The sequence below is a fragment of the Chiloscyllium punctatum genome, chromosome 6 (assembly GCF_047496795.1).
Source record: "Chiloscyllium punctatum isolate Juve2018m chromosome 6, sChiPun1.3, whole genome shotgun sequence".
Classification (NCBI taxonomy): domain Eukaryota; kingdom Metazoa; phylum Chordata; class Chondrichthyes; order Orectolobiformes; family Hemiscylliidae; genus Chiloscyllium; species Chiloscyllium punctatum.
The window spans coordinates 23,355,238-23,372,296 of record NC_092744.1 but is presented as its reverse complement, the minus strand read 5'-3'; the positions used below and the strand labels follow the sequence as shown (position 1 = coordinate 23,372,296).

At 42.1% G+C, this 17,059-nt stretch overlaps 1 protein-coding gene across 1 annotated transcript in view; it reads left to right on the top strand.

Moving 5' to 3' along the window:
• The window catches only part of LOC140478622 (zonadhesin-like), a 61,696-nt gene extending 44,961 nt beyond the window's left edge, over window positions 1–16,735 (top strand). The window contains exon 21 of the mRNA XM_072571839.1: window positions 16,407–16,735. Coding sequence (XP_072427940.1) covers window positions 16,407–16,413 — 7 coding nt within the window. The 3' untranslated portion in view covers window positions 16,414–16,735. The remainder of the gene's footprint in view (window positions 1–16,406) is intronic.
• Window positions 16,736–17,059: the final 324 nt, after the last annotated feature.

Here is a 17,059-nt window from a genome sequence, read left to right as displayed (position 1 = left end):
CAAGCGTGCTGTGCTTGGCATGACCTGAACCCACCTGTATTTGCTTAATCCTTGGCAGGGTAGGAAATGGGAGGGGCATGGCTGCCATCTGCAGGGCCTTATAGCAGCTGTCCAAAAAACACAATCAGAAGGCCTCTGTGTAACACGTCAGTCTTGCTAATGCTGTGAGAAAAAGAAAACTTCTTTGTGGCTGGACAGTTTGCAACCAAACTTCTTAGATCCCTCAATCAGGCCATTATCATTAAAAGCAAAAAATGACAAATGGTCTTCAAAAGAATAGGCAGGGAGCAGGACAATTTGAGCTTCCTTAGCATTTTATTACTATGTTTGTATCTGCTGTGCCTTTGTGCTTTGTGGAAACCCCATGAGTACCGAGGCAATGCAAAGGAGCTGGAGACCTGACATCATGGGAGTTAAATCTCTTTTCTCTTGAGGGAAATAAGCATTCAGTCGGCAGAAACCTTTACATCCAGTGAAGTAGTTGTTAAAATGAAGTCACTGTTATATAGCAAAATTTAAATGCAGAGTTAAAGTCTGACAAACAGTAATGTGATAAATGGCCAAATCTGTCATTGATAATATTTAGTCATAGAGTCATAGAGATGTACAGCGTGGAAACAGACCCTTCAGTTCAACTCGTCCATGCCAACCAGATATCCCAACCCAATCTAGTCCCACCTGCCAGCACCCGGCCCATATCCCTCCAAACCCTTCCTATTCATATACCCATCCAGATGCCTTTTAAACGTTGCAATTGTACCAGCCTCCACCAATTCCTCTGGCAGTTCATTCCATACACGTACCACCCTCTGCGTGAAAATGTTGCCCCTTAGGTCTCTTTTATACCTTTCCCCTCTCACCCTGAACCTTTGCCCTCTAGTTCTGGACTCCCCGACCCCAGGGAAAAGACTTTGTCTATTTACTCTATCCATGTCCCTCATGATTTTGTAAACCTCTATAAGGTCACCCCTCAGCCTCCGACGCTCCAGGGAAAACAGCCCCAGCCTATTCAACCTCTCCCTATAGCTCAAATCCTCCACCCTGGCAACATCCATGTAAATCTTTTCTGAACCCTTCCAAGCTTCACAACATCTTTTCAATAAGAGGGAGACCAGAATTGCACGCAATATTCCAACAGTAGCCTAACCAACGTCCTGTACAGCCGTGACATGACTTCCCAATTCCTGTACTGAATACTCTGACCAATAAAGGAAAACGTACCAAATGTCTTCTTCACTATCCTATCTACCTGCAACTCCACTTTCAAGGAGCTATGAACCTGCACTCCAAGGTCTCTTTGTTCAGTAACACTCCCTAGGACCTTACCATTGAGTGTATAGGTCCTGCTAAGATTTGCTTTCCCAAAATGCACCACCTCACATTTATAAAAATTAAATTCCATCTGTCACTTCTTAGCCCATTGGCCCATCTGATCAAGATCAAGGTAATCTGAGATAACCTTCTTTGCTGTCCACTTGTGCACTACACCTTCAATTGTGGTGTCATCTGCAAACTTACTAACTATACCTCTTATGCTCATATCCAAATGATTTATATAAATGATGAAAAGTAGTGGACCCAGCACCGATCCTTGTGGCACTCTGCTGGTCACTAGCCTCCAGTCTGAAAACCAACCCTCCACCACCACCCTCTGTCTTCTACCTTTGAGCCAGTTCTGTATCCAAATAGCTAGTTCTGTATCCCATGAGATTTAACCTTGCTCACCAGTCTCCCATGGGAATGTTGTCGAATGCCTTTCTGAAGTCCATATAGATTATGTCCACTATTCTGCCCTCATCAATCCTCTTTGTTACTCCTTCAAAAAACTCAGTCAAGTTTGTGAGACATGATTTCACAGTCACAAAGCCATGTTGACTATCCATAACCAGTCCTTGCCTTTCCAAGTGCATGTACATCCCATCCCTCAGGATTCCTTCCAACAACTTGCCCACCACTGACGTCAGGCTCACTGGTCTATAGTTCCCTGGCTTGTCCTTACCACCTTTCTTAAACAGTGGCACCACGTTAGCCAATCTCCAGTCTTCTGGCACCTCACCTGTGACTATCAATGATACAAATATCTCAGCAAAAGGCCCAGAAATCACTTCCCTAGCTTCCCACAGAGTTCTAGAGTACACCTGATCAGGTCCTGGGGATTTATCCACTTCTATGTGTTTCAAGACATCCAGCACTTCCTTCTCTGTAATATAGACATTTTTGAAGATGTCACCATCTATTTCCCTACATTCTATATCTTCCATGACCTTTTCCACAGTAAATACTGATAAAATTACTCGTTTAGTATCTCGCCCTTCTCCTGTGGCTCCACACAAAGGCTGCCTTGCTGATTGCTGAGGGCCCTATTCTCTCCCTAATTACCCTTTTATCCTTAATGTATTTGTAAAGACCTTTTAGATTCTCCTTAACTCTATATGCTAAAGCTATCTCATGTACCCTTTTTTCCCTCCTGATTTCTCTCTTAAGTATACTTTTACTGCCTTTATACTCTTCTAAGGATTCACTTGATTTATCCTGTCTGTACCTGACATATGCTTCCTTCATTTTCTTAACCAAAGCCTAAATTTCTTTAGTCATCCAGCATTCCCTATACCTACCAGCCTTTCCTTTCACCCTAACAGGAATATACTTTATCTGGACTCTCGTTCTCTCATTTCTGAAGGCTTCCCATTTTCCAGCCGTCCCTTTACCTAAGAACATCTGCTCCCAATCAGCTTTTGAAACTTCTTGCCTAATATCATCAAAATTGGCCTTCCTCCAAATTGGAACTTCAACCTTTAGGTCTGGTCAATCCTTTCCATCACTATTTTAAAACTAATAAAGTTATGGTCGCTGGCTCCAAAGTACTCCCCCACTGACACCTCAGTCACCTGCCCTATCTTATTTCCCAAGAGTAGGTCATGTTTTGCACCTTCTTTAGTAAATACATCCAGATACTGAATCAGAAAATTTTCTTGTACACTCTTAACAAATTCCCCTCCATCTAAACCCTTAACACTATGGCAATCCCAGTCTATGTTTGGAAAGTTAAAATCCCCTACTACAACCATCCTATTATTCTTAGCGAGTTTTGAGAAGATTTGTAGCTCAGGTTGAGGTTGTGAATGTAGGTTTGCTCGCAGAGCTGAAAGGTTCATTTCCAGACGTTTCATTACCTTACTGGGTAACATTTTCAGTGGACCTCATGCAAAGCAATACTGAAAATTCCTGCTTTCTATTTATATGTTTAGGTTTCTTTGGATTGGTGATGTCATTTCCTGTGGTGATATTTTCTGTGGTGAACTCAATTCCTGTTCCTTTTCTCAGGGGTGGTAGATGGTGTGTTTGTTGATAGAGTTCCAGTTGGAATGCCATGCTTCTAGGAATTCTCGTGTGTGTCTTTGTTTGGCTTGTCCTAGGATGGGTGTGTTGTCCCAGTCAAAGTGGTGTTCTTCCTCATCCGTATGTGAGGATACAAGTGAAAGAGGGTCATGTCTTTTTGCGGCTAGTTGGTGTACATGTATCCTGGTGGCTAGTTTTCTGCCTGTTTGTCCAATGTTTGTTACAGTCCTTGCACGGAATTTTGTAAATGACGTTAGTTTTCCTCATTGTCTGTATAGGGTCTTTCAAGTTCATTAGCTACTGTTTTAGTGTGTTGGTGGGTTTGTGGGCTACCATGATGCCAAGGGGCCTGAGTAATCTGGCAGTCATTTTTGAGATGTCTTTGATGTTGGGGAGAGTGGCTAGGGTTTCTAGTCGATTTCTCAGCAACAAGCCCAAACAAGCAGATAAAATACATCCAGAAATCCTAGCAAGTCCTAGAAATCCTAGAAAGAGACTTTGTGGAGTACCTCCAAGATGGATTCTTAGAACAACTGGTGCTGGAGCCGACCAGGGAGAAGACAATTCTGGATCTGGTATTGTATAACGAACCAGAATTGATCAGGGACCTCGAAGTGAAGGAGCCATTGGGAAGTAGTGACCATAATACAATAAGCTTCAATCTGCAATTTGAGAGGGAGAGGATACAATCGGAAGTGAAAATATTTCTGTTGAATAAAGGGAACTATGGAGCTATGAGGGAGGAGCTGGCCAAAGTTCAATGGTGCAATACCTTAGCAGGGAAGACAGTGGAGGAACAATGGTAGATATTTCTGTGTATAATGCAGAAGTTGCAGGATCAGTTCATTCCAAAAAGGAAGAAAGATCCTAGGAGGAGGCATGGGGGGCCGTGGCTGATGAGGGAAGTTAAGAAACATATAAAGTTAAAAGAGAAAAAGTATAACATAGCAAAGATAAGTGGGAAAATGGAGGACTGGGAAGCTTTTAAAGAACAACAGAGGATTACTAAGAAGGAAATATGCAGAGAGAAAATGAGGTACGAAGGTAAACTGGCCAAAAATATAAAGGAGGATAGTAAAAGCTTTTTTCGGTATATGAAAGGCAAAAAAATGGTTAAGACTAAAATTGGGCCCTTGAAGACAGAAACAGGGAAATATATTACGGGAAACAAAGAAATGGCAGAAGAATTGAATTGGTACTTCAGATCTGTGTTCACTGGGGAAGACACAAGCAATCTCCCTGAGGTAACAGTGGTTGAAGGACCTGAACTTAAGGAAATTTATATTTGCCAGGAATTGATGTTGGAGAGACTGTTAGGTCTGAAGGTTGATAAGTCTCCGGGGCCTGATGGTCTACATCCCAGGGTACTGAAGGAGGTGGCTTGAGAAATCATGGATGCATTGGGATTATTTTCCAGAGTTACATAGATTTGGGATCAGTCCCTGTGGATTGGAGGGTGGCTAATGTTGTACCACCTTTTAAGAAAGGTTGGAGAGAGAAAACAGGAAATTATAGACCAGTTAGTCTGACCTCAGTGGTGGGAAAGATGCTGGAGTCTATTATAAAGGATGAAATTACAACACATCTGGATAGTCGTAACAGTATAGGTCAGAGTCAGCATGGATTTATGAAGGGGAGATCATGCTTGACTAATCTTCTGGAATTTTTTGAGGATGTAATTCTGAAGATGGACGAAGGAGATCCAGTAGATGTAGTGTACCTGGACTTTCAGAAAGCTTTTGATAAAGTCCCACATAGGAGGTTACTCAGCAAAATTAGGGCGCATGGTATTGGGGGCAAAGCACTAACTTGGATTGAAAGTTGGTTGGCTGATAGGAAACAAAGAGTAGTGATAATCGGCTCCATTTCGGAATGGCAGGAAGTAACCAGTAGGGTACCGCAGGGATCAGTACTGGGACCGCAGCTTTTTATAATATATGTTAATGATATAGAAGATGGTATTAGCAATAACATCAGCAAATTTGCTGATGATACAAAGCTGGGTGGCAGGGTGAAATGTGATGAGGATGTCAGGAGATTACAGGGTGACCTGGACAGGTTAGGTGAGTGGGCAGATGCATGGCAGATGCAGTTTAATGTGGATAAATGTATGGTTATCCACTTTGGTGGCAAAAACAGGAAGGCAGATTACTACCTAAATGGAATCAATTTAGGTAAAGGGGCAGTACAGAGAGATTTGGGTGTTCTTGTACACCAGTCAATGAAGGTAAGCATGCAGGTACAGCAGGTAGTGAAGAACGCTAATAGTATGCTGGCCTTCATAACAAGAGGGTATAGAAGCAAAGAGGTTCTTCTGCAGCTGTACAGGGCCCTGGTGAGACCACACCTGGAGTACTGTGTGCAGTTCTGGTCTCCAAATTTGAGGAAAGACATTTTGGCTATTGAGGGAGTGCAGCATACGTTCACGAGGTCAATTTCTGGAATGGCGGGATTACCTTACACTGAAAGACTGGAGTGACTGGGCTTGTATACCCTTGAGTTTAGAAGACTGAGAGGGAATCTGATTGAGACATATAAGATTATTAAAGGATCGGACACTCTGGAGGCAGGAAACATGTTTCCGCTGATGGGTGAGTGCCGAACCAAAGGACACAGCTTAAAAATACAGGATAGACCATTTAGGACAGAGATGAGGGGAAATTCTTCTCCAAGAGAGTGGTGGCTGTGTGGAATGCTCTGCCCCAGAGGGCAGTGGAGGCCCAGTCTCTGGATTCATTAAAGAAAGAGTTGGAAAGAGCTCTCAAGAATAGTGGAATCAAGGGTTATGGAGATAAGGCAGGAACAGGATACCGATTAAGGATGATCAGCCATGATCATATTGAATGTTTGTGCAGGCTCGAAGGGCAGAATGGCCTACTCTTGCACCTATTGTCTATTGTCAAATCTTCCTGCTAGTATATTAGTCCCCTTCCAATTTAGGTGCAATCAGTCCTTCTTGTACAGGTCACTTCTACCCCAAAAGAGATTCCAATGATCCAAAAATGTGAATCCTTCTCCCATACACCAGCTCCTCAGCCATGCATTCATCTGCTCCATCCTCCTATTCCTACCCTCACTAGCTCTTAGCACCGGGAGTAATCCAGTTATTATTACTCTTGAGGACCTCCTTTTTCAATTCCTGCCTAACTCTCTCTAATCACCCTTCAGAATCTCAACCTTTTCCCTTCTTATATTGTTGATTCCAATGTGTACAATGACTTCCTACTGGCCCCTCTCCCCTTGAAAACTTTCTGCACCTTCTCTTGATTCTGGCACTGGGGAAGCAACACACCATTCTGATTTTTTGCTGCTGGCCACAGAAACGTCTGTCTGTAACTTGGACTAGAGAGTCCCGTAAGACAGTCAATCACTTGGATCTTGATGTACCTTTCATTACATTAGAGCCAGTTTCAAAACCAGAAACTTGGCCGTTTGTGCTATGTTCCCCTGAGAATCCATCACACCCCACATTTTCTAAACATCATACTTGTTTGAAATGAGGATAGCCACAGAAGATTCATGCACTACCTGCCTACCTCTCTTACCTTTCCTGGAGTTAACCCATCTATGTGACTGTATCTGAGACTTTCCCCCACCCCCCCACCTCCCTTCCTATAACTGCCATCCATCACACCCCCTTGCTCTTGTAAATTCCTCATTGCCTCTAACTGCCTCTCCAACAGATCCATTCAGTCTGATGGGATTCGCAACCAACGGCATTTATTGCAGGTACATTCCTTTGTAACCTTTAAACTCTCCCTAAACTCCCAAATCCGACAAGAAGAGCATATTACTTTACTGAAGGCTATTTTTGCTTCTTTCAATCTACCGGCCCAGAAAATAGCACCATCTTATTCCTCCACAAAACACTGCTCCAGATTTAATTAATACTTATAGCGTATATTTTAAGTTTAATCAAGAGACATAGCTCAATAAAACATAATCAGGAAAGAATCCACTCTACTCACTACTGCAGATGTATTTTAAGACCACGCTTAAAACATCCACTTATCTGTTTCTGTATTGTGACCTCTCCCAACAGGTTCCTCCAAGATCAGTTGTGAATTTCACTTTTTAAAAAATTTTCCTAGATGCACTCCGATGTCCAGCGATACGTGAATTCAAACAGCAAAGGCAGTAACTGCTAACTCTGTCAGTTAGTAGTGTGGGTTTCCTTCTCTCTCTCTCTCTCTCTCCTGCACTGACCTCACCATGTGATTCCTTTGTCTGTACTTCTCCCTTTTAAAACTGCTGTTGTTTTGACTTTTTTTCCCAAAGTTCCAAAACAATGCAACAGCATATGAAACAGTAATTGCTGCTCCTGGAATTCAAGGAAATCACCTCCAACACCTCAAATACCTCAAAAAAACAGCAACTGTTACAGCCTGAAATTTTTCCCATCCTCCATCTTGGATATCTCCATATTTATAGAGAATTGGCCAGGATACCAGGGCTAACACCCCTTATCTTCACAATGCTAGTATGAGATCTTTTACATCCACCTGATAGGACAGATTAATATTTCATCCAAAAGACGGCACCCCAATAGTACAGCAAAAGAACAGGCAGAATGAATACATGGCTTGAGAGTTAGTGCAGTAGGAGGGGTTCAGATTTTTGGGACATTGGGACCGGTTCTGGGGAAGGTGAGACTATTACAAATTGGATGGTCTACACCTTGGCCAGACTGGAACCAATGTCCTTGGAGTGCTTTTGCTTTTACTAACGCTGTTGGGGAGGGTTTAAACTAATATGGCAGGGGGATGGGAACCAAATGAGGAGGTTAATGGATAGTAAGGAGGTAGTAATTAAAGCCTGTAAGGGACTAGATAATGAAGTCAGTGTGACTAAGGGGAAGAGTAGGCAGGGAGCAGATGATGAATGCAAAGGAATTGGTGGTCTGAGGTGCATTTGTTTTAATGCAAGATGTGTAGTAGGTAAGACAGATGAACTTAGGGCTTAGATTAGTACCTGGGAGAATGATGTTATGGCTATTACTGAGACTTGGTTGAGGGAAGGCGTGATTGGCAACTAAATATCAATGCTTCAGGCGGGATAGAGAGGGAGTTGAAACGGGTGGAGGAGTGGCATTACTGGTCAGAAAGTATATCATAGCTGTGCTGAAGGAGGGCACGATGGAGGACTCGAGCAGTGAAGCAATATGGGCAGAGCTCAGAAATAGGAGGGGTGGGGTAACAATGTTGGGACTGTACTACAGGCCTTCCAACAGTGAGCGAGAGATAGAGGTACAAATATCTAAACAGATTATGGAAAGATGGAGGAGCAATAGGGTGGTGGTGATGGGAGATTTTAGTTTTTCCAACTTTGACTGGGATTCACTTAGTGTTAAAGGTCTCGATGGAGCGGAATTTGTAAGGAGCATCCAGGAGGGTTTTATAGAGGAGTGTGTATAACAGTCCAATTCGCGAACGGACCTGGTGTTGGGAATGAACCCAGCCAGGTGGTTGAAATTTCAGAAGGGATAATTTTGTGAATAGTGAACACAATCCCATAAGTTTTGGAATACTCATGGACAAAGACAGGAGTGGTCCTAAAGGAAGACCTCCCCTACATTCTTCCGCAGTTATACCAGCATGACTCCCCACCTGTTCCTTCGCTACATCTGTTTGCCAGTACATGGAACGGTCCATTTTCCGCAGTTACACCGGCACCACCCCCCCCACCTGTTCCTCCGCTACATCTCTACGTTGAGGAGACAGGTCACCTTCTTGCAGATTGTTTCAGAGAACATCTCTGGGACACCCACACTCACCAACCCCACCGCCCCTTGACTGAACACTTCAACTCCCCCTCCCACTCCGTCAAGGATATGCAGGTCGTGGGCCTCCTCCACCACCAAACCGTTACCACCTGACGTCTGGAGAAAGAATGCCTCATATTTTGCCTTGTGATCCTGCAACCACACAGGGTCAATGTGGATTTCAACAGCTTCCTCATTTCCCCTTCCTCCACATTATCCCAATTCTAAACTTCCAACTCGGCACCACCATCCTGATCTGTCCATCACTCCCCCCTCTGACCTATCACCTTCTCCCTCACCATCATCTACCTATTGCTTTCTCAGCTACCTTCCTCCCAACCCCACGCCCCTCCCATTTATCTTTTACCCACCCCCCCCCCCCCCCAACCCACAAGCCCCATTCCTGATGAAGGTCTTATGCCCGAAACATCAATTCTCCTGCTCCTCAGATGTTGCCTGACCTGCAGTGCTTTTCCAGTACCACACTCTCGACTCTGATCTCCAGCATCTGCAGTCCTCACTTTCTCCTAGATTGGGGGAAGGCCAACTATACCAAAATTTGGCAGGAGCTGGGGAATGTAGATTGGGAACAGCTGTTTGAAGGTAAATCCATATTTGATAATGGGAGGCTTTTAAATAGAGTTTGATTAGAGTGCAGGAGAGACGTGTTACTGTGAAAATGTGGGATAGAAATAGCAAGATATGGGAACCATGGATGACAGGTGAAATTGTGACACTAGCTGAGAGGAAAAAGAGAGCATACATAAGATATAGGTGACTAAAGACAGATGAAGCTTTGGAGGAAGATAGGGAATGTAGGAACAATCTGAAAGAAGGAATTAAGAGAGCTAAAAGGCGTCATGAGATATCTTTAGCAAATAGGGTTAAGGAAAATCCCAAAGCCTTTTATTCATATATCAGGAGCAAGAGGGTAACTAGAGAAAGGGTTCGCCCACTCAAGGACAAAGGGGGAACGTTATGCATGGAGTCAGAGAAAATGGGTGAGATTTTTAACGGGTACTTTGCATTGATATTCACCGAGGAGAGGGACATGACGGATGTTGAGGTTAGGGATAGATGTTTGTTTACTCTAGGTCAAGTTGGCAGAAGGAGGGAGGAATTGTTGGGTATTCTAACAGGCATGAAGGTGGACAAGTTCCCAGGTCCAGACAGGATCTATCCCAGGTTACTGAGGGAAGGGAGGGAGGAAATAGCTGGAGCCTTAACAGACATCTTTGCAGCATCTTTGAACATAGGTGAGGTCCCAGAGGACTGAAGAATTGCTGATGTCCCCTTGTTTAAGAAGGTTAGCAGGGGTAATCCAGGTAATTATAGACTGGTGAGCCTGATGTCAGTGGTAGGGAAGCTGCTGGAGAAGATACTGAGGGATAGGATCTATTCCCATTTGGAAAGAAATAGGCTTATCAGTGATAGGCAACATGGTTTTGTGTAGGAAAGGTCATGGCTTACCAACTTCATAGAAGTTTTTGAGGAAGTGACAAAATTGATTGATGAGGGAAGCGCAGTAGATGTCATATACATGGACTACAATGAGGTGTTTGATAAGGTTCCCCATAGTAGGCTGATGGAGAAAGTGAAGTTGCATGGGGTTCAGGGTGTACTAACTAGATGGATAAAGAACTGGCTGGGCAACAGGAGACAGCGAGTATTTGTAAAAGGGAGCTTCTCAATGGAGAACTGTGCAGATTATGTTCCCTACAATATGGAACCAGGCCTTTTGGCCCAACAAGTCCACACTGACCCTCAAAAGAGTAACCCACCCAGACCCATTCCTCCACACTTACCCCTGACTCATGCACCTAGCACTATGGACAGTTTGGCCACAGGGTGTTGCACAGGGATCCGTGCTGGGACTACTGTTGTTTTGCAATATACATAAATGATTTGGAGGAAGGTATCGATGGTCTGATTAGCAAATTTGCAGATGACACTAAGATTGGTGGAATAGCAGATAGTGAAGGGGACTGTCAGAGAATACAGCAGAATATAGATAAATTGGGGACTTGGGCAGAGAAATGGCAGATGGAATTCAATCTGGTCAAATGCGAGGTGATACATTTTGGACAATCCAATTCCAGAGAGAACTATACAGTAAATGGAAAAGTTCTGGGGAAACTTGATGTACAGAGAGATCTAGGTCTTCAGGTCTATTGTTCCCTGAAGGTGGCAACGTAGGTCAGTAGCATGGTCAAGAAGGCGTACAGCATGTTTGCATTCATCGGATGGGGTATTGAGTACAAGAGTTGGCAGGTCATGTTATAGTTGTATAAGACTTTGGTTCGGCCACATTTGGAATACTGCCTACAGTTCTGGTTGCCTCGTTACCAAAAGGATGTGGATGCTTTGAAGAGGGCACAGAGGGGGTTCAGCAGGATGTTGCCTGGTATGGAAGGCACTAGCAATGAAAGAGGTTGAGTAGATTAGGATTATTTTCATTAGAAAGATGAACATTGAGAAGGGAATTTATTGAGGTCTACATGAGAGGTGTAGACAGGGTGGATAGCTTTTCGCAGAGTGGGGGACTCAATTACTAGGGGTCACAAGTTCAAAGTAAGAGGGGAAAAGTTTGGGGGAGATATGTGTGGAAAGTTCTTTACACAGAGGTTGTTGCCAGCGGAGGTGGTAGAGGCGGACATGATAACGTCATTTAAGATGTATCTGGACAGATACATGAATGGGCAGGGAGCCGAGGGATACAGACCCTTAGAAAATAGATAATGGGTTTAGATAGAGGATCTGGATCGGCACACTCTTGGAGGGCCAAAGGGCCTGTTCCTGTGCTGTAATTTTCTTTGTTCTTTGTTCTTTTAGCACCACTGGACAAGTATCCAACCAGAGATTTGCGTTAAAATTCTGAAGCAGAACTTAAACTAACAACCTCTGACTCAAAGCCTAGTGCTAGCAACTGAGTGCAGTTCTTTATTATTAGAGAAGATACCTTCAAAATGAAATACGAAACCAAGGTCATGCCTGCTGCGTCCGGAGAGTCAGGTTCATAAATAATGTGGAATCTTTAAAACAAGAGCAGAGGTTTTTCTGTATGGACCATTTATCATCTATCAACACCATGAACAGATTAACTGCCATTGATCTGATCAGGTTTTGGAAAAAATGGGGGCTCCATTTGTTTCCATATCAGGGAAGTATAATAATTATTCTTATGGCCTATGACCTTGGATAGATCAAAGTTCTTCTTTTTCTCTTAAATAGCCTGTCGTCTACTATAACAATGGGTGTAATCTTCTTGAACAATGGAAACATTACATTTTACCATAGATACCACACTTGGTCTGTCCCAAAGTGACAGTAATCAGGAACAGGAACTTTGGTAAATATTCTTCTCCTTAACTCAAGAACCATGTATACTTTAACTAAATTCCACCCGTGAAGGCTGAGACTAATTGTAGAAGTTCTTCTGCTGGCCATTGAGATAGGAAGGTTCCAGCACAGAAAGAGATCATTCAACCCATCATATCTGCATTGGCTGATGAAATGCTGTCCATTCTAAACCTACTTACCAGCACATGGTCTGTAGCCTTGCAGGGCACACTGCTTCAGGTACAGATACAGGTACCTTGTCAATGAGGGTCAGTATCCTCTTGTTCATTGTGTATTCTCTTGCTTTGTTTGCCTCCTCAAGTGCATAACCTCAAACTTCTCCAGATTGAATTCAATTTGGGACTTCTCCACCCACTCAACCATACCATTGATAACGCTGTAATTAACAAGCATCCTCTTCACCAATCAAGATTAGAGTGGTGCTGGAAAAGCACAGAAGGTCAGGCAGCATCCAAGGAACAGGAAAATCGACATTTTAAATAAAAGCTCTTCATCCTCTTCACCAGTAGCTACCCAGACAATTTTTGTGTCATCTGCAAATTTCCCAATGATGCTTACCACATTTAATTATCATATTAATTGTAATATTATATTATTGAATCACAATTATTATATAATATATCGCAAAAAGCAAAGGACCTAATTAGACAGCATCTTCCAAACCCATGACCACTTCCATCTCGGAGGACAAGAGAAACAGATATATGGGAACACCACCACCTGAAAGTTCCCTTCCAACCAATCACCATCCTGACTTGGAACTATAGTGCCTTTTCTTCAGTCTTGCTGGACCAAACTTCAGAAACTGCCTCCCTAACAGCATTCTGGGTCTACCTGCAAGACATGAATTTCAGTGGATCAAGAATGCAGCTCATCACCACCTTCTCAAGTACAACTAAGAATGGCAATAAATGTTGGTGAAGCCAACAACACTCACATCCCATGAATGAATAAATAAAAAGGGCCCACAACTGAACCCAATGGAACATCAGTGAAAACTGATATCCATTGAAACCTTTGTTTCCTGTCACTGAATCAACATTGGATCGAACTTGCCACATTTCCCTGTCTCCATGGATTTCAGGTTTTGTCTTCTCTAACAGTGCGTCGCTTGGAAACTTGTCAAATACTTTACTAAAATGGACATAAATCATTCTTCTTGTTATTTCTTAATAATGCAATTCAGTTGGTAACATGTGACCGTCTCTTAACAAGACCATGTTTACTATCCCTGACAAATCTGTGCCTCTCCTCCTAATAGTTAATATTATCTCTCAACATTGATTCCAATAATTTGCCAACCAGTGAGGTCACACCTGCACTAATTTAGTCTGTAACTCACACCTTTTTGAATAGTGGTACAACATCTGCAGACATTCAACAATCTTGTACTTTGCCTGTATCTACGGAGAATTGAAAACAAAAATCCTTAGAGTATCTGTAATTTCTTAGTAATTTATTTAAACTGCCAAGGATACGGCACGGTGGCTCAGTGGTTAGCACTGGTGTCTCACAGCGCCAGGGACCTGGGTTCGCTTCCAGCCTCGGGTGACTGTCTGTGTGGAGTTTGCACATTCTCCCCGTGTCTGCGTGGATTTTCTCCAGGTGCTCCAGTTTCCTTCCACAATCTGAAGATGTGCAAGTGAGGTGAATAGTCCATGCTAAATTGCCCATTGTGGAAATGTGTAGGTTGGGTGAATTCGTCAGGGGAGGTGTAGAGTAATGGAGGGTGGAGGAAGAGTGAGTTTGGGTGGGTTGTTCTTCAGAGGGTCAGTGTAGCCTTGTTGGGCATGTTTCCACATTCTGAAACAAAAATTTGTCCATTTCTGGTGAGTTATCCATATTCAAGATAGTTGGTCCCTCCAGTACGTTCTTTCTCATTATGCTTTTTTAAAATCTGATATTTCACACTGATTTTTAACTAGAATGTTTGTATCATCCATGTCTGATGTGTATGGATCAACATTTATTGAAGTAACTAAACATATCATAGGAGGAGCAAAAACAGAAATTGCTGGAAAATCCCAGCAGGTCTGGCAGCACCTGTGGAGAGCAAGCAGAGTTAACTGAGTTCTGAAGAAGTGTCATTGGACTCAAAACGTTAACTCTGTTTTCTCTCCACTGATGTTGCCAGACCAGCTGAATCTCTCCAGCAATTTCTGTTTTTGTTTCAGGTTTCTGGCATCTGCACATCTTTATTATAGTTCACCACAGGAGGAGCTCTTAGTCCCTCAAGGCCATAAATTGATAAGCAATATTACATGTCATCATTACCCCATTAGGTTATATTGTAAAAAGCAGCAACTTTCGCCTTCTCCTTGATGTTCATGAAGATGTTTTAAAGGTAGCACATCGATTGATTTTCATTGCAGGTCTGTTGGGTGATCTGGCATTAACATAACTCAAAAACAGTTGGGGAGAAGGGATTTGGGGTCATGGTTCTACACCTTCTAATTTGCTCTAAAATCCCAGATAAGATTTTTGTTTCTAGACATTTATTACAAGCTGTGAATGTGAATATTTCCATGTGCTCTCTGTAGAAACAACTGGTAAACCCTTTTGTAAAAGGAGAGTATTACAATTTGATTATGCTGCATAGAGGAAATCTTCAAACTTCAACTCTACTGAAAACGAGAACTGTGATCACAGGACATAATTGTCTGCTCCCTGCGGAGGGAAATTAAATTTTTTAAGTAAATTGCTGAGAGCATTCAACAGAATCCCCAACACAGACATACAGATCAACAGATGTTGGGTTTTAGCCTTCAGTTTATAACATTGAGTATTATTATTATTCAAGGGGTTCTGTGTAAATATAGGTCTGAAAGCAGGGATGGTATTTACAGGCTGTTTCTGTCAGTGTGCATGACACTCAAGACCATTTCCTTCCACCTGAAAGATCAGCATTGATATTTCTGTTTCATTGGGTCTGTTTCCGTGCTGTACATCTCTATGACTCTATGATTGGTTTTGCAGTTTCAGGGGCTTTTTATTTTTGCTTTTCAGCATTGGTTTTTAAAAATGGTTTACTTAATTTTGATTTTATATTTCTAGTTTTCAAGTCCTATTCCATCACAGAGTTAAAACCAAGTAACACATCTGTAATAAGCTGTGAATGATCAGCTTTTACAGTTCACTCGTTTAACTCAAATCCCCTGTTTGAGTTAGAGGTGTGGCATATTTTCAACATAAGAGGTGACAAGATTGCTTTATAACATACAACAAAATTATTATTTAGTATTATATCACTGTACAAAATGGGCTTCCTGTCTTCTTTCACACCAATCCTTCCCTGCAGTGAGGGAAATTCTAACCAGTGGCTTCTTCTGGGACAAATTGTTGACTTTCCATTAGGTTTATATTTTTACTGTCATAAACCAGTAAACAGAAATCAGGAATTTAGTAAAAGGAATAATTGCGTGCAGTAGGTAATACAGTTCTAGAACAAGCTCAAGGAAGAGCACTGTAACAGATAGAAGGAATTAACTAAGTTTCTGGAAAGACCAGGAAATTAAGGTCATGATAGATAAAGAGGTAGATTGATTTATTGCAAAGACTATTTTATACAATAGACCAGAGCAGGATTAATGTCCTTCATGACATCATCCATATATCCAGAACTTGGTGTGTGTATCATTTTTCAGGTTTTTGCAGTTTGCTTGTCCTGTCAGTCCATTCCTAGCTTTGAGCAGAGGCTCAGAACACCGATTTCCTTGATATTCGGTGTAGTCATGGTGGGTCTTCTAGAACAACAAATGAGATCAAGTGGTCAGCCTTATGTTCTGCTGGCTGTCAGATACACAAGGTATAGAATCTGATGTAGGGAGATAAGATGTAACAGCAGCTAAAATGGGATGGGCTTATAGTACCTAAAGGCTTTTTCCTGTTCCTACAGTTTTATGTTCTTAATGGACTCAGCCTGATAATGATTTCTTTCATTCCTTAGGAAATAGACATCTGAAACCTGTCAGGACGAAGGAGTAGATGAGATCTCTTCAACAAGAAACCATACTGTTCATGATTGATAATGGTAGTGAATGATTGTTCTGTCTTCATTAGTCAAAAGGCCTGCTCAAACCCATGCAGTAATTTTCTACAGTTGTCAAATGGTTTGCCTAGTTAAATATTGATGTAATAATTGTTTGTGGCCTTTGAAATGTCAAACTCAGGGTTTATAATTGAAAGCCTTGACCATGTTCACTTATCTTCATTAAAAACACAAATGCACATTTTCTAGTCAATTTCAAAAACAAATTAAAATTTGATTGTTTTCAATTTGTTTCTTACATTCAATTTCATCCTTCCTATATCCTCAGTATCTCAGCACACCACCTTATATTCTAATTTACTTGTGTTGGGATTTCAAAAATAAATAACTCTTTCTGAAGAAATTTGCAATCTGTAGCCTGAGAGGATGTTAGAAAAGGAAAATGCTTCTATCTGCTAACATAAAACAAAGAACTACAGGTGCTGAAGGTCTGAAACAAAATCAGCAATTGCTGGAGAAATCTAACAGGACTGGCAGCATCTGCGGGATGAAAGCAGAGTTAATGTTTCAAGTCCAGGGACCTTTTTTTTTAGATTACTTACAGTGTGGAA